The following is a 22,606-nucleotide window of genomic DNA, read 5'->3' on the forward strand; positions in this document are numbered from 1 at the left end:
AGTCAGTAAACCTGGATTGGGTAAAGACATTTCAAATGAAGTTTCATAGACAGCTTCTGCCTTGATCAAATACGCAGTAATGTATTGGTGAATATTAAAAATCTGTTTTTGTCAGTGCTGATCAGCCCCTGTAATAAATCCTGTCTTCTGTAAGCTTCTTGGTCACTTAGTCTTGGGATATGCAATTCCAGTGCCTTTCTGGCCCTACTCAAGGTTTTTGTTTTGATTTTTCATCAGTATTGTGAGATGATCACACCATTTTATATGTCATTTTTATGAAATAACGTGCTACCTGCTTCAGTCACAGTTCTGAGAACACTTCAAAGTAGCTCAAAACTGTAGCACTGTTCAACTGACAACAAAGATGATCTGGGTTGCTGAAGCAGCTTTCTTCATTTCTTTGGGACTCGTGGAACTTTATCTCCCTTAAACTAAATCGAGTTACTGGCTTTATTTAGAAATCAGCCTCTTCTTCAGCCTCTTCTTCTTGAATAACAAGAGTGCTGTTAGTTTTAGGAGAAAAGTTTTCATTAAATTACCAGTGCCTCAGAATGCATTTTCTGCTTATAACTTAGATCAAAAGGAGAAGAAAATGTTATTGCTTGTTTGTCTTCCTTTCTCCTCCCCCTTTTCTAGAAACTTGCCTGAGATGATCAACTGTTGTTTTTTCTGTTGTTTTTTTGTTGTTGTTGTTGTATTTTTAAACTTTATTGAAATGGAGAAATTGCTCGGTTCCCCTCCCAGTGTCGTTGTTGCTTTCCCCTCCCCCAAGTCCAATCTGTTCTTTATTAAACTGAATTAGGACATTCTAGTTTTTCTTAAGAGTGGAAATGGGAACAGCTCAAATGAGCAGCCACACGAGACTTACCAGCCTTTCCAACTGCACTGCACTGCAGTAAGAGCTCGTCTGCAAAGGGAATGATATTTTTTGAAGGATTTGTGCAACTATTGAAGAATTACTGTCATTAATATTAAAAAGCAGCTAATCTCCCCTTCCATTTTAAGAGCATATGGCTTTCCTATGTGCTTTCTGTAAAATCAATATACCACGTATTTTTGTTCCTTTCCATCTCTTTTTCACTTTTGCAATTATTTTATTCCTGTTCCTTCTACACTAGCATACTCCTGTGGTAGTCTTTTCGCCTAATAGCTCCAACCTTTGTGTTTATGTGCAGATATGAGCATGGATTTGCGACCTCTGACATTCACAGAAAGTCAGAATTCAAGCGCAGCGCAAAACATACAAGTGGTTTTATCCAGGACTGGGATGATAAGGTTTTCAGCCCTGAGTATTTATCCTTGAGATAGCTATATAAATTATAGTTGGTCCTTGAAATTCATATTGTTATTTTGCTATTTATTCAAGCCATGATTCTGTATCTTTTTACCCTTGTTTTCAGTCCGTGCCTCTATTGTTACATCTGATCCATCTTCAGAATTTCTATAGGATAACGTCTGGTTCTTTGAATTATCATCTTTCTTCTTGTTTTCTCTCTGCTAATGCCATCTTGTTTGGCATTAGAAATTACTCATTCTGTTTCAGTACTGTGCTGCTTTTCTCCCATGATTATTTTCTCGCCCAACAAACAAACAAACAAACAAAAAAAATGGAGCTTGGGCTTGAACTGTGGTTAACCGAGGAGCTGTGGAGGAAGACCTGGTATCTCAGCAGTGGTTCTGAAGCACAAGGGGCTCTGAAACCTACCGCTCCTCCTCCCCCATTGCTGTGCTTTGCAGGCATCCCCCATTTGCTACAGTTAAGAGGTAGGGGCAGTGTCAGCTCTGCTCCTGGAGGCTGGCTTTGAGTAATGCAGGTATGTCCTTTCTCACATAGCTCTCTCCTGGTTTTTAAACCTACTCTCTTTGTTGGGTTCTTAATACTGACTGTATGTCAGCAGTGCTCAGCTGAAAATCATACCTGTCTGGGCTGTCACTTACTTAAAGGCTGGACTGTAGGCAGCCCAGGTAGTAGGGGTTCCTGGCACTTCATGTTAGCAGGAGAGAGTGTATCAGGGAAGGAACTGCTGTATATTTGTGTGTCTGGACTAAAAAAAATCCAGAGACAGATATGATGTGAGTGATGACTGGCTAAATGTAGGCATAGCATAGCAGATGATCTCGCATTTCTGAATTACAAAGTAAGCCAGTAAAAACATTCCAATAAAAAGGCCAAGAATAAGATAAATCCTGCTTTGTTTATATGGAAACTAAGTGGTAGAAAAAAGTTGAAAGGAAGAAAGGAGGAAAACAGAGAACTCCTGCTTTTGGATTTTGACATATGCATGATTAAAAATGAAGCTTGTAATCTAATAGTGAAAATACAGATGTGAGAAAGCCGTGTCTCAGCCTGTCCGACTAAAGGGCAGTAAGGCATGATTAAAACATGTCTCCAGTGTGGGGAGAACTCAAAGTTGTGATGCATTTTTGTAAGTAGGCGTGCCTTGAGTTACTACTCAAAAAAAAAAAAAAAAAAAGAAAAGAAAAAAAGAAAAAGAGAGAGAAAAACAACCACACAACAAAACAAAGCTGTTTAGATTGCTGAAAGTGCTGGTTAAACTTATTTCAACCAAAATGTTATAATCCCTGGCTGCATTGTGCCCCAGCAAATTAGCATCTCTTAATGCTACTGCTTGTGAGAAGTTCTAAATGCTCTGTCCCGCAGAAGCCAGTTGAATGTGAAGGAGTTGTAGGTTTTTGCTTCTGCCTTCTTGTCTTGTCTTCTGTTTTCAGACTAAACAGTAGTTCATTCATTTATTAAAAGTTTGTAGTTTTTGTTATGAATTAATTAATTAATTAATTTTGAAATGAATTGGACAAAATGTAGGATCCAATTCCATTTTGATTTGCAGCCATGCAGTATGCTGCAGTGGCTTAGATCAGTGTCACAATACTTTGATGGTCTGTTAATGCATCTAATTCCTTCATTATGTGCTCTCCTATGGTCTTTTGTCATCTTTCTCCATTAATGCAGTTCTGAAATTGAAATTGGCTGACGTTCAGTCCTGCTTTTGCATCGTGCACCTGGCACAACTTGTGACCAGTGACTTAGTTGGTGTGGTTGTCTTGCTGAAGTTCATGTGGATTCAGGGAGTTCAAAAGAATGATGTATTGGATATGTTTTTTTACTGACGTTGACATGTTGTGCAGATTTCTGTTTTTGTGTTCTGTTATAGAGCTCTTTCTTTGTTGTTTTTGTTTTTGGTAAAGTAAGTAATAATTATTGTCTCTTTGATATTTTGCTGTCTGCCTTCTGTAAGATTTTCTAACTGTTCAGTGATATAACTTATGAAGGATGTAAAGATCATCTTTATTGAAGACTGATAACATCAGAACATTCTTCCATTTATGTACACCAGAATTAAGCTATGGTGTGCTTCTAGGAGTGACTGTTATTTGTATTGCCTTAGTGTTGCCTGTGTTTGAAGAGGAAGATGGTTGAAATGTATAAAGACATTTCAGCAAGCATGTTTGTGGCTTTCAGTCTGGAGAAAGAAGCTGTGCAACTTGCAGGGACCACACTGAAATTAGAAGAGTTGAAGTGAAACCTTGTCTCTTCTGAAATCAATTGAACTCCCATTAGTTTGGGTCCAGATATCATCCACAATATTAAATAGGGTATTTCTCTTCCCAGGCAGTCTACAGAAATGTTTTTGTCCTTTCACAGTTGTTTCTGTTTCTTTGTAATGATTGCGTAATTGGGATATATCCGCACTGTCAGAAATGTAGTAGGTTGAGTAGTGTAAGTGGCTGTTGGAAAGAAAAACATACAGCTGCAGAACCATTGTTGCTTTAAAGCTGCTGCTTTCAGAAGTTGAGTTGTTTGATTTAACCATTTAGTAGTAATAGTTGTTGTTGTGACAAATTGCAATTAGAGGTGTTTAAGCATGAGTGCTTAAAAGGAGAAAAAACAACCTTTTCTTCCTGTCATTGCAAGAAGTAGAAATGCATTGCCAATGGCTTCTCAGTTGGCAAGAGACTAAATTCTGCCTTTTAGGCCTTAATTATATTTTGTACAGCACTGATATTTTGTTAGGTTTTAATCCAACAAGCAATATATTCTGTTGGCATTTTGTTAAACTTGATTGCAGATGCTATTGTATACAACATCATGACCTTGAATTTAAGCCTGTTGAAGTACTGAAAAAAATATGTTATCTCAGTGACCATGAAATGGTCGAGTTGAAATTCTTTGGTAGTATGACAAAAACTGCCACCAAGTCTTCAGCCCTGGGTATGGGGAGAGCAGAGTTAAGGCTGCTCAGGGAACTAGTTTGCAAGTTCCCCTGTGAAACTGTTTTTGAAGGCATTGGGGTCCATCAGTGCTGGTCACTTTGTAAGCACTACTGCGTAACAGCAGGAGAGAAGACAATTACAAAGTGTCAGAAGTCTTGCAGGCAGGGTAGAAGGTTGGCTTGGCTGAGCAAAGATCTCCTAGAGCTTGGGGAGGAAGAGAAAGTGTATGACCACTGGAAGTGAGGTCAGGCGAAGTGGGAGTGCTATAGAGACGCTTTTCATCATTGTAGGGAGAAAGTTTGTGCAGCCAAAGCACAGTTAGAGATGAAGGTGGCCAGTACTGTGGGGAACAAGAAAAATGGCTTTTTAAAATACGTTAACAGCTAAAAATCCTGTTTAATGAACATAATCTCCATTTATGACAAGGTTACCCACCTTGTTAACCAAGGGAAGCCAGCTGATGTAATGTTTTTAAATTTCAGCAAAGCTTTCGGTACTGTTTCCTCCTGGACAAAATGTCCAGCTGCAGCTACACAAATACATATGTAATGAGTGAGCAACTGGCTGATCTGTTGGCCACAAGGGGCTACAATAGCTGGTGTTCTGTCAGGTTGGTGGCCTGTCATTAATGGAGTTCCTCAGGGCTCCATTTTGGGGCCACTTTTCTTCAATGTTTTTGTCAATGACTTGAATGCAGGAGTTGAATGCTAAGTACGTTTGCAGATGACACTAAATTGGGAGAGACTGCTGACTCCCTCAAGGGCAGAGAGGCCTTGCAGAGAGACCTTAACAAATTGGAGGGCTGGGCAATCACCAACCACATGAAGTTTACCAAGAGCAGTGCTGGATTCTGCACCAGGGATGGAGCAGCCCTGGGTATATGAACAGAGAAAATGAGAGGCTGGAGAAGCAGTGCAACAGGGAGTGATCTGGGGGTTCTGGAGAAGCAGTGCAACAGGGAGTGATCTGGGGGTTCTGGTTAACAGCAAGTTGAATGTGAGCCTGCAGTGTGCCCTGGCAGACCAAAGGGCCAACTGTGCCCTGCGGTGCCCCAGGCCCAGCACTGCTACCATGTGAGGGAAGGAGTTGTCCTGCTGTGCAGCCTCACCTCCAGGGCTGGCTGCATTTTGGTTAGTACAATGTAAGACGGGCATAAAGCTATTAGAGAATGTCCAAAGGAGAGGGCTACGAAGATGGTGATGAATCCAGAGGGCAGGAGTATGAAGAGAGGCTGAGATCCCTGGGTTTGCTCAGCTCAGAACAGAGAAGCTGAGCCTTTGTGTCAGTACTAGTTCTTGTCATTTGGCTAATGCTTCTCATTTCACACAAACTTTAAAAAGCAGAGACAAAACAAACAAAAAAAAGTCATCTATTGTAAATTCTGATGTTATCAATAAGTGAAAATAGGACATACTTCCTCTGGAAAAGGTAGCTAGACTGATCCGTTCGTGCCCCATTCTCATGGAAAGATGTTCAGAGTCTCAGCTGAGCTTTCTGAACTTGGCAGGCATGAAAGGAGATGCATATATTCCTTTGTAGCATGCCCCTCTTCCTGCATAAGTTGATGGCCTTTGAGTGTGAAATACCGCACAGTGTTTATTTTTATGTCCTTTGAATGCTTTTGCAGGCTTTGTTTAATTTCTCCTTCTAACTTTAAATAGGCATTCTTTGAAGTTGAGTTGTGGCTAAAAAATCTTTGGCAACCTGACCATTGACTCCCTTGGAAGGGAGTGTGTTCAGAGAAAATAGGAAGCAATGTATGTTTCTGAAAGGGGAAATAAACTTGCAGTTACTCTCTGCCATCATTTGTCATGTGAAAAAGTTACATGCTAGTGGTTGCTTACACAAAAACTATGTACACACTGAAAACCTTCTTCATTTGGGAGCTATGGTTTTCTCTCTTATATTATGCTAGAACAAAAGTAGGGTTTTTTTTTGTGCCCACAGCTAAATATTAGCCTTATTTACTGTTGCTAGCACAGAACTCGTTAATATACATCTGGCAATTGTTAAATTTTTCTTTATCGGTGACCTCACATTTATTCATTCAGGTCAAGGATTCTCCTGAGTTTAAAAAGGTAAAGACATGAGTACAAAGGAGCCCGAGATGGAAAGTATTATGTTTAGAAAGCCAAATGGGAAAGGGGCAGGGTTAAGGTTGTTGCCTAATATATATTTTTTTTTTGGTCTTGTTAAAGTTCAGAAGAATATTTTGCATTGAAACATACTTGTATGTGCATAAGCGTACTGTGCCTTTGTGCATGTGTGCATAACGTTAGACAATGTGATCACTTCCCACCGTAAAACAGGAACAACCTTGTAATATACCTTTATTTTTTGTTGTTGTTTTGTTCGTTGAAAACAGTACAGGCATCTTTAAAATGTTGCTTTGAATTGTGGTTTATATGGTAACAATGATAAATGGTTGCAGTTACTGTAAATTAGTCTGTTAAAATATTGCAAACTGAAGAAGTGTGAGAGAGGAGAGCAGAAGTTGGAAATCAGCATCCCTGGTGTAAGATGAATGACTTTAACAGATTTCTGTTGATTCTGATTTCCAAGGTGTGATTTCTAAGGACCTATTTGGTTTTAGCATTAATCAGATTCCAAATGGAAAACCAAATAAATCTACAAGCACAGATACATTTGAGTATCTATATGCTGGTGATTTTTGATTGTAGTTTGGGTTTTTGGGTTATTTTTTTGTTGCTGTTGTTTTGTTTTGTTACAGCAGTGAACATTAGTCTTGCTTCTTAATCTTCAGTGACAGTGTATTTTCGTACCACTGGAATGTGTTGTAAGTACCCTGGAAGTTGTGAGAAGCTCTGCAGTTCTCTGTGCAAATTCTGGGCAGCAATTCACTTTTTTGTTTGTACTTTTAGGTGTTGGTCCTGTACAGGTACTGGTAATCTGAGTTCTGTCAACTTTGTTCAAAGCCCTGGCTTTTGTTTTACTTTCCTTTTCGGGCCTTTGTGGAGGTATCTGTTGTTATTTTGTGTTATAAACTGAGTGTTTTGCTTCTGACAACTAGCAGCATTAGAAAAGATGGTTTGGCTTTATAGTAAGCTGTCTGAAGCTAGTCAAAAGAGAGCAATATGTGGCCAGCTAAAGCTGCTCAAGTGTTCATATGCATCAGGAGAAATAAAAAGCTCAGTTTTAAAGAATGGGACTTTTTGGATCTGGCAGAATGATTTTATGTGAGAACTAGATATGAAGCAGGATAATGGGATGAGATGAAGTAACTTAACTGCACTGGAGTAGGCCAGCTACTACAATTTTGTATAAGATTATGCATTTTGAATTAGATTTTGGTTTCCTTTGAGGCAATAACAATAACAGAACGTGTAGAAGGCTGACACTTACTCTTACTTTCTCTTACTCTGTAGATGCCTGGCACACTGAATCTATTACTGTGTGTAAGATTTGCGCTGTGGTCCATTTTTTGAAGATGTGAAGCAACGCTGAGTCTGATTGGAATTACTGACAGACTGGAGGAAATCTTAGTCTTTCTGTTGCACACGCACATGCTGAATTATAAGTAATCCTAGCTTCTCTTCCCTCCCCTCACTCCCTCACTCAGCTATCTCAGGGTTCATAGAGATTTCAATGGTTCACGTGCCTGTAAGATTGGAATAGAAGTGACGAAAAATGGGGGACCAGCAATTGTATAAAACTAACCATACTGCCAACAGCAATGAGAACTTATACTACCAACACCAAATGAACTCCCTTCCATCTCTAAATCATAGTTATGGGACATCTGTTATAGATGCTCCCCAGGCGTCCCCTCTCTCCCCTCACTTTCCCCAAGATTCAAGAGACAGTATAGCTTTGCCTGTAGGTTCAAAAAGTCTTGGGTCAATGGATACACTTAGACAAACATGGACGCATTCTGGCTCAGGAAACCACGTCCCAGTGCGGAACAATTTGAGTAATCAAAGCGCTATGTGGAGCCCCCTTGGGCAGGGAGAATCTCATGATGGATACCAATATTCTTATTCTCAACCCAGCGAAAATCGATCCCAAAAAATTACCAGTGGGGTCCTGCATAAGTTGGACTCTTTTACACAAGTATTTGCTAACCAAAATCTGAGAATTCAAGTCAACAACATGGCTCAGGTTTTACACACTGAGACTTCCATGGCGGATAATTCTGGTGACAGCGCGCTCAGGCAGCTACTGTCCCAGAAGCCAGCAGTTGAGCAACAGCCTGTAACTTCCAGCATACAAAGATATCAACCAGTGCCACAGCAGACGCAGAATTTTGCAAGCACACAGCAAAAGCAACAAATGCAAGTCATGCAGCACCAACAGTTGTACTATGACTACCAGCAGCATTTGTCACAAATGCAGATTCATTCTGCGTTTCAGCAAGGACAGACACACGTTCAACAAATGCAGTCCCAGCAGCTCTTACCGCAACAGATGCAGCACTTGCAGCAGACTCAGTACTATGCTCAGCCACAGCAGGGACATCAGCGACTCTCAATACATGAGATCCAACAGCAGCAGCAACAGCCAACTCGGCAGCAGCAGCAGAGGCAGTGTCCGATGCAAATAGCTCAGTATTACCAAACGCAGCCTGTCATGCAGCTACAGCAACAACAGCAACAAATGCAACTGCAGCTTCCTCCGTATCACAGGGAGCCCGATCCAAAGACTGTGCATGAACCCCACCAGTACCCCCAGGATCCAAGTCATCCTGTGCAGCTCATCCAGTTGGGAGCAGCGCCTCCGTATTGCTATCAGGATCCGCACGAACAGTACAGGCATTTGTACCCGCAGGGTTTGCTGCAGCAGCACGACCAGCAGAAGCAATACACAAGTGAAGGCAGAGCTGCATCTCTGAACTCCCACGTCGGCCTCACTCCACCGGGGACAGCTGAGGATCCTGCGCGGTCAGAGGTCAATTCTGCAGGTAACACTGTACCTCATCGAACTCTTTTGCCATCCTCAGGAGCACATCTGAACAACAGAAGCTCTCAGCAAGACTCTTCCGGCCCTGGGTGGCCTCAGGTAGGTGACGTTTTGGATCCCTGCTCAAACTTGTTCAGTGGAAAAGCATCCAGGTATGGAAATGAAATGTTACGGTGGAGCTGGGTAGTCAAGATGTGAGCAGTGGGCATTGCTGGGATGTTTTGGAGAACTGTGTTAACAGAGTTCTACATCGCTGTCTTGTCTTTGGGCCAGTGGGCAGCAGCATGAAGCTGCTGCTGCGAGGCTAGTGGTTCCCTCATGAGAGAGTTTGGGGAGCTCAGAGTCGAGGTGCTCCTGCTCATTTTTCAACACTCATATGCCTCAATGTGCATAAACATTTAGCTTCTTGTTTCCAAACATAATACTACTGCAGCAGAGGCAAACCTTCAAACAAGAGGTGAGTGTAAGAAAGCTTGTACCAGCATTGCTCGTGGAGGTACTGATTTGCTGGATAAATGTAAGGTTCTCAATTCAGAGGCATGCAATATTAGTAGAAGCATATGCAAAATACAAGAATAAAGCTGTCAGAACCTTCATTTATATATCAGTATTTCCTGCAAAATTATTTTTGTTTTTTCTTTCCCCTCTTTTCCACTTTCTTCCTATAATGGCAGGTGCAATTGTCAGATGGCAGACTGCAGCCACTGTCCCCAGAACAAAGGTATTATATTTTTTTGTGTTCTTGGTTTAAATGTAAGAAATACAAAGGAGTGCTGCAGTTTGAAGAGAGAGGAATGCACTCCATGAAGATCATAGATGTTTCTTTTCTAGAAACGTCTTTATCCTAGTGTTTTGTGGTTATAAGTTTGTGTGATTTCCATTCCCCATCCCTCCATAATAAAATTGAATGCTTTGTCTTTGCCCACAAAAAGTGAACCAATCCAAATCAATAAAGGAACAGTCCGTACTTAACACTGCATTTTTAAGAGTATGACTGATGGTGCATGGCTTGCAGTTGTACTTCAGCAGCAGAGACCTTCTGGTTTTTTTTCAAGATCTCACCCTTACAGGGTTGAGGTATCTTCCAACATTGTTGTCTGTCCTGTTTAGGGACATTACGTCCAAGTGAGACGTAATGAATGAATGAATTTGAAGGTGTGTCACATTAGTTCTCCTGGGTTCTTGGATTTATCCATGCCAAGAGTCATGTTTTGACAAGTGTGTTCTACTCAGAACTTTCCTTCTCCGTATCTTGGGAGCAACTGATCTGGGTTATCACCCATGTGTTCTAGAGCACTCACCAAGTGTTTTCCTGTGGCTTCTTAAAAGTGTAGCTGTAAAACTTTATTGACTTCCTTGACAAAAAGAAAATCTTCCTCTGCAATGAAAGGAACATGCCAAACTGATGTCTCTTCTTCTGTTCCATGCTAAAAAATTTCAACTAACAATAGTGGCCTGAACAGAGAAACACTTCCCGAGAGAGCTGATGGGAAGAGCAAGCTAACGTGCTCAGTATGCTTGAAGGAGTTTAAGAGTTTGCCTGCTCTGAATGGTCACATGAGGTCTCATGGAGGAGTAAGAACATCTCCTAATTTCAAACAGGTAGCCGTTCATTTTACTTCAGTATTTGATTCTCTTCTCTACATGTTGATGTTTGCTTGCTTTGCCACGCTTTGCTTTGCTATCATACCTGTTCTCCTCGGCACTGTTTTATGTCACACCCCATCTATGTAGAGGCACACAAATAATTCTGATAATTTACAGTTTCACCTAAAAGTGAGAAATGGTGGAGGACAGAACAAAATTTGTGCCTCTTTATGTCTCTGCACATTACGAAAACACTCTACAAAATCATGGCACAAGCTTCTGAATTTTTTCCCCTCGTGTTTGTTTATTATATCAGAAATATCAGGAACATCAAGTCTTCCTTATTTTCGTTTGGACTACTTAGATGACTAAGGGATGTTTATTGGAAGCATTCCCAGACTTCAACTGAAGGAGCAGGATTATTGAATCTTTGACAGCTTTCTTCCAAAGTGTTGTAGTTCTACAGGTATCAACAAATACCAAATGAAAAATGTGGGTTTGAATTGTTCTGAATAAAGACAACTTGCCCCATCGACCAGTTTTTCAGTGTCCTGATATTTTAAAAATTCTCTCTTGATGGGGGAGTACTACAGAAAGCCAGAGAGCTACCAGGTTCTACGTGAGTGATGGGGAATTCTGCCGCCTTTATAGTGATAAAAGAAGAGCATGTGTTTATTGCCCCTTCTGCAAGTGATCCTATAAAGATGCTTAATGTGGTTATTTGTCACTGAGGCTAAATCCTACATAGGAGTCAAGTAACCTGTCAACTTCCTTCACGGCAAATGCAGAGTCCAAGAAGCAAGGCTATTTTCTGTATTGTAACCCTGGCCTCTTCTTCTCAGCCACAGTGCATACACTGCATAGTTTATCAATCCAGAAGTGGCCCTCCCTCGCTTGGGCTGAAAGCCTTTAATTGTCTGTGCAGGATGAAGGAGAGAAGCCACCACAGCAGCCGCTGCCTAAAGAGGTGGATAGCCTCGCGCCCATCGTCATGCCAGTGTCTGTCCCTGTAAAGCTTCTGTCACCCGAACCCAGCACGCAGCCCTCTGCCAGCACTGCCACAGTCAAAGACAAGTCTGCCAGCTCTGTGTCAGACGATGAGATGCCCGTTCTCGTGAAGATGACTTTCTCTCCACCGTGCAGTCCAAAAGTGGCCAACCCCTGCTCATCCTCTGTGAGTGCTGCGTTTCTTGCCGCTAAGTCTGCTGTGTCTGTTAAATCCCTTTGCTTATAGTGCTGCCGTGTTCTAAAAAGTTCGTATTTTAGAACATTTTCTGGAATCTTAATGATGCCTAATAAGCAAAAAAGGCTGTGGCATCGTATCATTTCTTCCTCAGACTTCGGAAAATACTAATTTTCTCTTTACTGAGGAACTGAGACTTCAGCTGAAAACAAGTCATTCGAAATTGGAATGTGATATTCTTTCTATCCCACTAGAACAAAGGGATTTAGTATCTTTTTACTGGTTTTGTTTTTCCTTTTCAGGCTGCTTTGTTTTTATGTTATTGCTTAAATTCAGCAGTTTTGTTTCTTCCTGTTTTTTAAATCAGACGTATGTGCTTCTTATTTCAGCTGTAAATAGGAAAGCAGTGTGTAGTACTTAGTGTGCACTCTAAGCCAGTATGAAGCTTGCTGGTTGAGTTTTACAATGAAGTCGTTTTTCCCTTTCTGTCTGCATGCATTAGATCTAAGGGTTAATCACTGGAATTCTGACATAGGAAAAATAGTTATGCTTACTGCTTTCGTGTCATCTATAAAGCTGAAGTTGTCAGGCAGCACAAGGAACTGATGAGCCCTTGAGTGAGATGTGAGAATGCTCTTTATTGTTTTCCCGAAGAGTCCTGAAGCAAGTGGTGTTGTTTATTTCTATTCCAGCACAGGAATAGATGCTGCTCGTTTCTTTGAATCCGTACTTGCAGACTGCATCATGATAAGGGATTACTGAGGAGTATAAAGCACTCTACAGTATTATCTCTATGATGTAGACACATGCTCTGGTTTTTTCCTCCTCCTCATGAATCTGGCGTCAAGACGAGGCAACAACATGTACAGTTGTGGGTTGCTCTTTATAATATTTGTGTATTTATCACCCTCTCCTGATCCTTCATTCGGACATACACATTAATTTAAATACACAGAAAATCTGAAAATCTCTTATCCATTTAGATGGAGGTTTTACGCATTAGTTTCCATTCTGTTGTGGAAGCCAGCATGTCACAGTACTTAGCTTGTAACTCAGCAGTGCAGCTTCACTTTACTATTTCTAGTTTCTGGAGAGGAAAGGGACAGTCTTTTCTGAATTCGTGAGCTCTGAGTGGGAGATTTCTAGAGACACCAGAGTAGGTGGCTTGGGCTTGTGTATTTCTGCAACACTTATAAAGTGACTGTGATTAAATCTACCAGTGTCTGGCTAAATGCGCATTCATTCACTCAAAATTATGCTTGCAAGCCTTTGTCATTGCCCAAGCAAACTAAATTCAAAGAGTTTCCTTTCTAGATCCTATCTTTTATATAAGCAATAGCACTGGGAATACTCAAAGATCAAGAGATCTACAGTTCCTTTTTCTTCTATAAGGGAATTTTGCTATTGGACGCTCTCATTTTTTTATCCTAAGGAACAGGAGCTGTGTTGTGTTTGTACTGTGCTTTCAGTTGTCCAGTAAAGTGTTCACAAATTGATGCAATCGGTGAAAATCAAATAGCAAAAGGAAGTAAATATTCAGCAAGAGTACAGGATGGTGAGGTGATAGGTTCTGTCCAGGGAGGACTGCGTTTGTCAGTGTGGGGCAGCAGAGCCCAGGTAGATACATAAAATCTTGAATAATGGGCAGCAGTTCCTGGAGCTTCAGAAAAGTATTGGCGTGATTCTGCGTTGAGAGTCTATGAACGTCCATATCTCTTTTAGTAGTCAGTGTTAGTTTGTATTTGGTGTTGTTTTCTTAAGTTTAGGAGTTTTCCCCCTTGACCTCTGTTGAACACTGAATGGTTACCATGATGATGGACTGTGTCTCTGGTTAAAGGTGACCCTCACCCTTTTGCTATTCTGAATGCTCATTATCTACAAAATTCTCTGTAAAACAGCTATTTTTTTTTTTCCTACAAAAGGAAGACTTTTCTGAAACTTAACTTTTGGAAAGCAAAGATGTCAACAGCTGCTGGAGACGATACAGCCATGATCTAACAGAGAGGACAGGACCTCTGTAATCAAAAACATTTCCACAAGCTGGAATGCATTAACATAACGGATAAAGGGTGACAGTGCTAATGCTCCTCTAACATGAGTTTTATTGGGTGAATGTGATTCTCAGAAACCACCCATGATGTAAAGATATATGTTGTCTGAACATACATCATAGTAGTTTACTTTTATATAGTAATAGTATTTATAAATGATGCAGACGTTTTGGAGTGATTCATCTGGAATATCTGTCAAAAATTTTCTTCTGCTTTGGAAGTTGGTCCTAAATAAGATCTACAGTCTGAACACCTGGAAGTAGTGTACTTCTGCTGTGTTCACCTTCCAGCTTCTGTCCATTTTTTGAAGTATACCCTGTAAACTTTTTTCATGCTCACCCTCAGGAAATCCGAGAGGTTTGAGGATTCACTGTTTCTGTACCTTTTGCTTTCTATGATTTTGGGGGTATTTAGTGTTAAATGATGTTTAGCATTCAAACTCTAGAGCATTAGAGCACTTTAATTTCCCGAATGGGAAAAGATTAATTTCCTTCCAGGAAAAGAGGAGAGGGTTAAGTTCAGGATTTGTTGCAGCTGGACTGTACTCAAACTGATGGGAATGCAGTGATAAGAGCCGAAGAATTTGAATTTATTACATTTTTTTTCTTTCTCTGCTGCTGAGTGCTGCAGTAATTTCACTGAGCTCATACGTCCTTCCAAGCCTAACAAAATAAATGCATTGGAAAACATCTTACATGAAGTGGGACTAGATAGGGAAGTAACTTCCAATAGCCTGTATGTGTTCGGTGCAAACAGAAGTACCTGAGGTGCTGGGATTGAGCGAAAAGATTGCAGCCCTGGGAAGGCTGTTCTTTGCACTTTCAAAAGTTATAGCAGAGGCCTCCCCAAGTCCATGCCTGAGCTCAGCCCTGCCTTGACCCAAAGGGATCCATGTGGGAGGGGAAGGCAGCTCTTCCTGACTTTCCTCTCTCCCCTGTGGTGTCTAGGCAGGACCAGCTTCTGTACTGACCAGGGTTACTGTGGCAGCACCTAAATAACTGCTTGCTGGTATCTGCTTTACTGTGGTTGTAATATATGCCCTAGGTTGTAGGGGATTGTGTGCAATGCAAACCACATTTAAGCATAGCTAAGTATTAATGTTCTGTATGTTTTCATTTAGGAAATTAGCAAAAAACCTCATCAAAATGCTGCAAAATTGGAAGAAAACTTCAAACCATTACCAGACAAGAAGAAGTATCGGCACAGACCTGAACCTCTCTTCATACCTCCTCCTTCCTTCAACTTCAGCACATCCCACTCTGGTGCCACGCTGTACCAGAGCCAGCTTCGCTCTCCCCGTGTCCTTGGAGACCATCTGCTGGACCGAACACACGAGCTCCCCCCCTACACTCCGCCACCGATGCTTAGTCCTGTTCGGCACGGGTCTGGTCTCTTCAGCAGTGTTATCACATCATCTCACAGCGCCTCGCACACTCAGCTGCCGCTCACTCCACTCACACCAACTCCACGGGTGCTTCTCTGTCGGTCCAGTAAGTGTTATGTTTGGAGTGTGGCAGTTACGTAGTGAATACTGCTGTGCTCTTTTCTAGTGTTATCTCATGGATGATTTTACATGTACACGTGTGCGTGGCTCGTTATGTTGCAATGCCATAAAAATCCATCTTTGTTTGTTGGTTTTGCGTTGGATTTTGTAGAGCATAAAATGAGTGGAGAAGCCTAACCAGTGAATAAAGCTGTGATTTTTCAGTGGGGTCTGCCTTTGTAAGGACTGCATACATGGGGTCTTCTGAAGTGGAAGGAAAAGGTTTGCTTTGAGACATAGGATTAATTTTCTGATTTTGTTCAATGCTTCACAAGAAAGGGTGTCTAATCATACTTGATCATGGTAGTAGAAACCCGTGCAAGTTAAGATGCTTCTAATCTATAGCAATCTAGACTATTTCTATACCTAAATATTGAGGAAGGGTCATTTTTCTATAATAGAATGGAAGAATTTTCCCAGCAGAAAGAAGGTGGTAGCTGCACTCTGAGTTACTTCAGACATGGTCACCAAATGCTTGTATGTTTTATCTTAACGGTGCCTTAGAGCTCCCATTGCTCTCAATTGCTCTCAATTCATTTCTTGCTTTGTAAAATGAACAGGTTACTAGTATGAAAACTTAAGAAGCAAGTTAAAAGTCTTACTCACCAGACCACCAGCTCTGTCTTGTAATCCAGAAAAAGTGAAGCTCATATCACTTTTCCTGCTCTCCTCTTGGAAGCTGGCAAATTAATATCTGTCCTGCCATTAGAACCACTGACTTCAGAGTCAACAACAGCCATGTGACAAACTCCTGTAGTTAGTGCTGATTTGGTTTTAGCCCCGTTTTCCTTTCTGTGGTGCAGAACTGCACCAATGCTCAACAAATGACAAAAAGACATGAATTACCTATGCTGGCTGGCTTTTTCTTGGAGAGAGCAAGGGTAAATGCTATAGCCTTATGTCATGCTCTGGGGAAGGCACAGATTCTGAGCTATGTTAGTCTCACAAATTTGTCTTAAAATCTCCTTCCTGTGTGCCTGTCTGCCTACTATTTTTTGGAGCTGCTTAGAAATTGGGATTGGCTATCTCCTCCTTCAGGAAGGTGGTCTGGGTGCAAATCTTTTATATTCTTGTAATGTCGTTAAAATGTAGTTGTTAGTTTCCTAAAAAAGCGGAAGCCAAATGGAAGCCCCTGACTGCAGGATTGGTTTTTTTGTTGGGGGGAGAGGAGTGGAGGTAGAGATACATTTTGATGCAAAATTTTTTACAAAATTGTTTATTTTCACAGAAGACATTCTTGGTGCTTTAGTGAAAGGATGTTCTCAGAATACTAAGTGTTGGTACCTCTGACTTGCAGAGGTTGTAGTTTTTAGTCAAGCTAGACGAAATCATAGGTTACAGAGAGGGAGTTACAGAAGAAACTTTTTTGACTGTGGCAAACAAGTCCAAAAATGCTGTAGCAGTTACTGAAGGTATAACAAAGATGTAATGTTGATGGATACAGTCAGAGGCAGGGGTGAGGCATTGCTGAAAGGCCTTACATAGTTACAATTGCATAGCCTTGTAAACTTAGAGCATACTGACAGAAAACCACCTCTTTTCAGATAGAAACAGGAAAAAAGAACTAAAGTTCTGTTTCAAAGAGAAGTGTGTGTAGCTGATTTCTGTATATGCAATTACAGATCCAAATACCAAAATAAGGATTGCTTTAATATGTTTACCTGAAATATTGTGTGTGTTCTTTGTACTCAGCCATTTTACTGCCCGGACTAATGCAGACCAGCAGAACACAGAAAACTTTTAGTTGTTATTGATGCTGTGACCTTTAAAGTGAACTTGTTTTAACCTCCCAGCTGTTTCTTAATCCCATGTATTGTGCCTGATTGCTCTTTTACATGAGAAATACACCTGATTATGCATGAACAAGATTATTTTGAGCCAAACATATCCCAGGTGTTGCTGGCTATCTCAGAGGTATGTTGATGTCTGATTTCTGCAGGATGTTAATAGGAGTGTGGCAGTGTAGCCTGGGAGGAGGAGCATCAGCATGGTTGTTACCAAAATATTTTGTAAACTCAGGAATTCTGTTCTGTTTCAGATAGCATTGATGGAAGTGTAGTTCCAGTGACGCCTGGCCCTGGTGAACAGACTGTTGAACCGTAAGAAAAACAATATTTCTTTTGTCTTTGCTTCTGTGTAGGCTACCTTCAGCTTAGGATTTGAGCATGAAATATTTTGGACCAAGCAAGTAGTGTTCAGCTGCCTGAAAGTGTTGGACTGGATGTGTTTAAGGTTACTACTGCATGTGGAGCAGTGACTGTGGGAGATATGGATGTCCTGGTTCTAAAATGTTAGGAGATGCTTAGCAGAAGTTGCTGAAGGTGGAAAACTTTTGGTAATGTCCAGGAAAAGGACCACACGAACGTACAGTTCCACTACTTTTGCTTTTATATTTATGTTGCCTCTGGAGCTTTGGAGGGAAATGTTGTGTGGTGGGTTCGTTGGGGCAGTCTGCAAACAAGGTTGCCCTCCTGACAGTAATGTCTTTTTGCTCTTTACCAGAGTCATTCTCTGTGGAACACAAAGCTAGTGTTTCCTGCATCTAGCTTTTTTGCTAGGCAGTCTGTGCATAGGCTCACTCAGGTTATCTGTAAGGTACGATGTCTTGATATAGTTTAAATCATGCACTGAAATTTTAGTTTCCTCCCAAGAGATCAATTCTCTCTAATGCTCAAAATATTTACCCTGTTGAGAGTAAAGCATTTAATAAGCAATCCGACACAATTTCCTGCCACTCCAGTATAATAAAAGTTTTTTTGGAAACAAAGTGAACACAAATGTGACTTCTGGTTTTTCTGCACGTTGCACAGTTGAATACCTGTTTGCTTATTTGTTATTACAGACGAATTAATATTGGGTCCAGGTTCCAGGCTGATATTCCTGAGCTGCAGGACAAATTGCTAATGGAGAAAGATGTGCACAAGGCTACTCTGGTTTGGAAACCGTGGCCAGAACTGGAGAACAAAGTCTTCCAACAAAGAGGTACAATGACTTGGTGGTTTAGAAGCTCATACATCAGCTTGTGCCTTCTGAAGAAATTCCCATTGATTTTTCATTTGTCCTGTACAAAACATTCAAGACAGCATTAATTACTGAGAGTGCAGGGCAAGAGACCAGAACTGCATATTACAGATTCAGAGTATCGTAGGCCTTTAAAGTGAAGTGCAGATGAAGTGTTCTCTAGTAGCAAACAGGCATAGGTCACTGCTGAGGTTTTTGGGCAATGAACTGCATGATAAGGGCAGAGATCACAGATGAGAGGTGGCTCCTGGGTTTGTCCTGTGACCATAACATAGATAAATTTGATTGTCTGAATGACTCCTCCTAGACCTGAGCAGAGTTTGTTCCTGCTTTTAGTGCAGTACATTTCCCTTTCTATGCCCTAGTTGGAATCTTCTTGTTGCAGCAACATCACTGACCGTATGTGCCTGTGCGAGCCACTGCTCACAGGCAGACCTCTGTCTCTAGCTCTGTAATGCCCCATCACACCCCAGGGGTGCACTCTGCAAATCCAGGCATATCCTCTCCTCAGAGAGTGATCCTGAAATCAGGAGATAGTTGCTGGGGGGAGGGAAGGGAGGGGAGAATATGAAAGCTGCTGCCCTGGACTGCATTGCCTGTGAGTGACATTGCAGGATCCTTGTCTCAGGTTGTTTAACTGACAGGTACTGTATTGGCAATAACATGTGGACTTGTTTCTGACAGTGGAAGACCTCTTAAATATGAGCTGTTCCAGCGTGTTACCTGGTGGAGGAACTAACTCAGAATATGCTTTGCACTCTCTCTTTGAGGCAAAAGGAGATATTATGGTAAGATAAGCTGAAAAGGGAGAGATGCTCCTCTTTGCAGATAAGTTAGCATGCTTTATTAAATGGATTTAGATACGGTTATATAAAAAAGAGATTTCTGATTGATTAGCAGTGATGCTTTAAACATCCTGCAACATTTTTGGGGAATGACTTTTCCCTTTTATTCTTTAATAAATTTAAATTTCAAAGCACTGCCTCTCTGAAGGCTTACTGTATATTTCAGATAGATAAGATTACTTAGTTTATAGCCTTGGGGTTTTGAATGTCTCCCAGTGCTTTCTCCAGACCTGATATTTCACAAGCTTTGTATTTGGCCATAGAGAGCTTAGTCCTCTTTTAGCCCTTAAAAAAACTCCATTTTTTGTAGCAGCAATCACATCTACTTATTTGTTCAGAACTGCGAGGTAATTGCATGCAGTTCTCATATAAATAATGTATTCAAATATTTGCATTAGCTTTGTGATGGGGACATTACTAACTAAGGCTAAACCTCCATTTTGCCCAGCATTCAGGAAAGACAAAGCCTTGCCCCAGCTTCTGGAATGCCAATTTAAAACAAAATAAAGCAGAATGCAGAATGAATCTGGCAAGACTGGCTGGCACAGTGTTCTTTAGCTCACATCTCAGTTTCTTCAGGCTCAATTAGATGTACCTGAGGGCTCTGAGACAGGTGACTGTCAGAAAATGAAATTTACTGTATGGGGGTATGCATTGTCAGCGATAAAAACCAGGAATCCCCAAAATCATCTTTCTTCATGATCCAAACTAGAATTAATTATTTTGGTGTCATTCTTAGCAGATGTTGACTTAAGCAGATGTTCTAAAAAAAAGTTACCAAATCAGCCATTAAATATTAGTATTAATACTATCAAATTAAACACTGTAATTGCACTGGTTTGTGGCAAAGAGAAGGGAGGGAATTGCTGGACGTTGATAATAGCCACATTTGTGCTAATTAAGGACAGACAAGTGTGCATTAATTGCTCTTACATGGGCTACACTGTCAGTGGGGTTTGGAATCATTTGTTGTGATTTTTTTTTATGACAAAAAAAAAAAACCAGACTGATTTCATGTTATCCTACCAAATAGACTTCTAAATACAAATATATGGAGCAACTGACTGCATTTGCTAATTCTTTTTTTTTTTTTTTCTTTTCTCTCTGCTTATTCATTTAGGTTACTGTTGAGAAGCTGCTGTTGAGGAAGCCAGTGAGATTGAAGTGTCATCCTTTGGCAAATTACCACTATGCTGGTACGTTTCCTTGCGATTTCTGTATCTACTCTGTATCCAGAGTCCAAGGCTGGCATCCCAAGCTTGGTGTGTGGGATCCCGCTGCACTCTCTGCTGTCTGCTGCTGGGATGGCAGCCTCTAATAGAGGGTGATGTGGACAGTGCTGAGTGGAACTTCCAGAACCTTTTGTTTACAAGTTTGACAGTTTTGCTTGATGAATTATGTAGAGAAACCCTGTATTCATGTTTCTGTGTAGGGTTCTGCAGGTTTAAAACTGCCTTGGGTTTTTATTTTTCTTTAACTAGAATTTAATATGTTGATCTTCTTTTAAAACTGCTACTATTTATAGATTATTAATTTACAGGCAGTAAGATGTTCCTACTCTGTTGTGTTTTCCTACTCTGTGTCTGCTGTAATGCCTTTCTCTTCTAATGTGGCGCTGTGAATGTGATAATCATGAGCATCCATCGAAAGAGACAGTACTATAGCTCTCTTGTGTCTTTGTGCAGAATGCAGAGCCTCTATTTGCATGGATCTAGCCTAAAAGAAACAGGTTTGGAATGGTGTCAACTTTAACAAACACAGCAAAAATCTCAGTTATGAAGCAGAAGTGCTCTGTGAAATACAGAGTGATGTTATCATCACCTAAGCATAGCTCAAGCTAGCAAACGTCCCTCCTCTGCAGAAGTCCACATTGTTGCTCAAGGCTTTGTAGTGCCTAACAGCTACTTTGAAACATGGAGTTTTACATAAGGGACATAAGACTTTATCTCCAGTTTAGGCTGTGGTGGAAATAAGCTGAGAATCTTCTGGTATTCAGTCAGACAATCACAATGTTCAGGGTCATATACTCATTTCCAGTTGTACTCATTGTGTCACTTAAGTGTAGAATTAAGTTACTTGCTGACTGTAGCAGATTTCTAAGTAACAAGGACTCTTTGTAACAAACTCCTGGCCAGGACCTGAGACAAGAGCAGAAATGTGTCTGATGGTGGCTAATCACAAGAGTGAATGAAGGTGAAGATCAGATTTGATTTTTAGAGGAGGGAGATGGCTTGTGCCTTTGAAAACAACTCTGTTGCAGTCCAAAGGGTGGACATGGGGCTGGATGAAGGAGGATGTCAAGCCAGGAGCTGTAACGGGTTCCTGGGGGTTCTTGTCTGAAGAGGTAACACAAAGCATATGTGAGGTGGGCCAGGGGAGGAAATCAGGGAGATGAAGAGAGATCCCAGCAGCCTCATCATCAATGAGAGGTTCAATTAGCTCAGCAGATAAAAAAATTTTTGCTTGTGTCAGAGGAGCAATAGCCTTTGCTGAGGCAAATTCACAGTAGTTTTAATAAGTATATTATTGTGATGCTGGGAGGAGCTAGGAAATATGTTTTATTTCATCTTTCACATGGGAAGATGCTAATATTTGTACCTAGCACTGAAACCTGTGGACATTAGAATAGCTCTACTTCTTAAGGAGGAAAAGAAATTGTCTGCATTTAGAGCCCAACAAATTCTCAGCAGTGTGGATTTAAGCAACAGAAAATAACAAGACAAAGCATTACTTAATGCTCTCAAATGCAGCATGTGATTGCAGCTTACATTGACAGCTACGTTCTAGCACTGTGTAGCTCTTGAATTATAGTCTTTGTGGTTGATAAGCAGCCACTCGAGGCATATGGGAATTTCTCAAAATCTAATGTGTGAATACTTTAATGTAACTTCAAGTGGTATTTGTTTCAGTTAACTCTTTGGGCTTCCTGTTCTGTATTCAGAAGTAACAGCTGTCAGGAACAGTCACAATGTAAGGTGGAGTAGACCATAATAGAGCATGACAGTGAACTCCTGAGAATCAACTGATACCACAGACAGTAAATATCCAGACTCAGCACTGACCTCAGACAAAGATTCAAGTGGTAGTTTATCCTTGAAGCCTGTTGGTTTGTGAGAGGAAGTTGTAAAACTTCAGACCTTTCTGTTCACCAAGAGAGTGGGGCATGTTGACTGACAGCTCCTTGGAAGAACACACTACTCTCTTCATCCTTATCCTTTGCTGTCTG

The 22,606-nt window shown here is 40.9% G+C and overlaps 1 protein-coding gene across 5 annotated transcripts in view; it reads left to right on the plus strand.

Annotated features, from left to right (window-relative positions):
* The window catches only part of TRERF1 (transcriptional regulating factor 1), a 100,417-nt gene that overhangs the window by 69,624 nt on the left and 8,187 nt on the right, over nt 1–22,606 (plus strand). For 4 of the 5 annotated variants that reach the window (XM_042885924.1, XM_042885914.1, XM_042885931.1 and 1 more), the window contains 9 exons: nt 7,620–9,249; nt 9,825–9,871; nt 10,602–10,752; nt 11,663–11,911; nt 15,092–15,461; nt 17,553–17,613; nt 18,357–18,496; nt 19,220–19,323; nt 20,501–20,576. In XM_042885924.1, the coding sequence (XP_042741858.1) occupies nt 7,882–9,249; nt 9,825–9,871; nt 10,602–10,752; nt 11,663–11,911; nt 15,092–15,461; nt 17,553–17,613; nt 18,357–18,496; nt 19,220–19,323; nt 20,501–20,576 (2,566 nt within the window). In that variant the 5' untranslated portion in view covers nt 7,620–7,881. The remainder of the gene's footprint in view (nt 1–7,619; nt 9,250–9,824; nt 9,872–10,601; nt 10,753–11,662; nt 11,912–15,091; nt 15,462–17,552; nt 17,614–18,356; nt 18,497–19,219; nt 19,324–20,500; nt 20,577–22,606) is intronic. The other variant, XM_042885945.1, reaches the window with a different exon arrangement.

Source organism: Lagopus leucura, unplaced genomic scaffold, assembly GCF_019238085.1.
Source record: "Lagopus leucura isolate 7727_CA_CO unplaced genomic scaffold, USGS_WTPT01 Super-Scaffold_73, whole genome shotgun sequence".
In the NCBI taxonomy this organism is placed as follows: domain Eukaryota; kingdom Metazoa; phylum Chordata; class Aves; order Galliformes; family Phasianidae; genus Lagopus; species Lagopus leucura.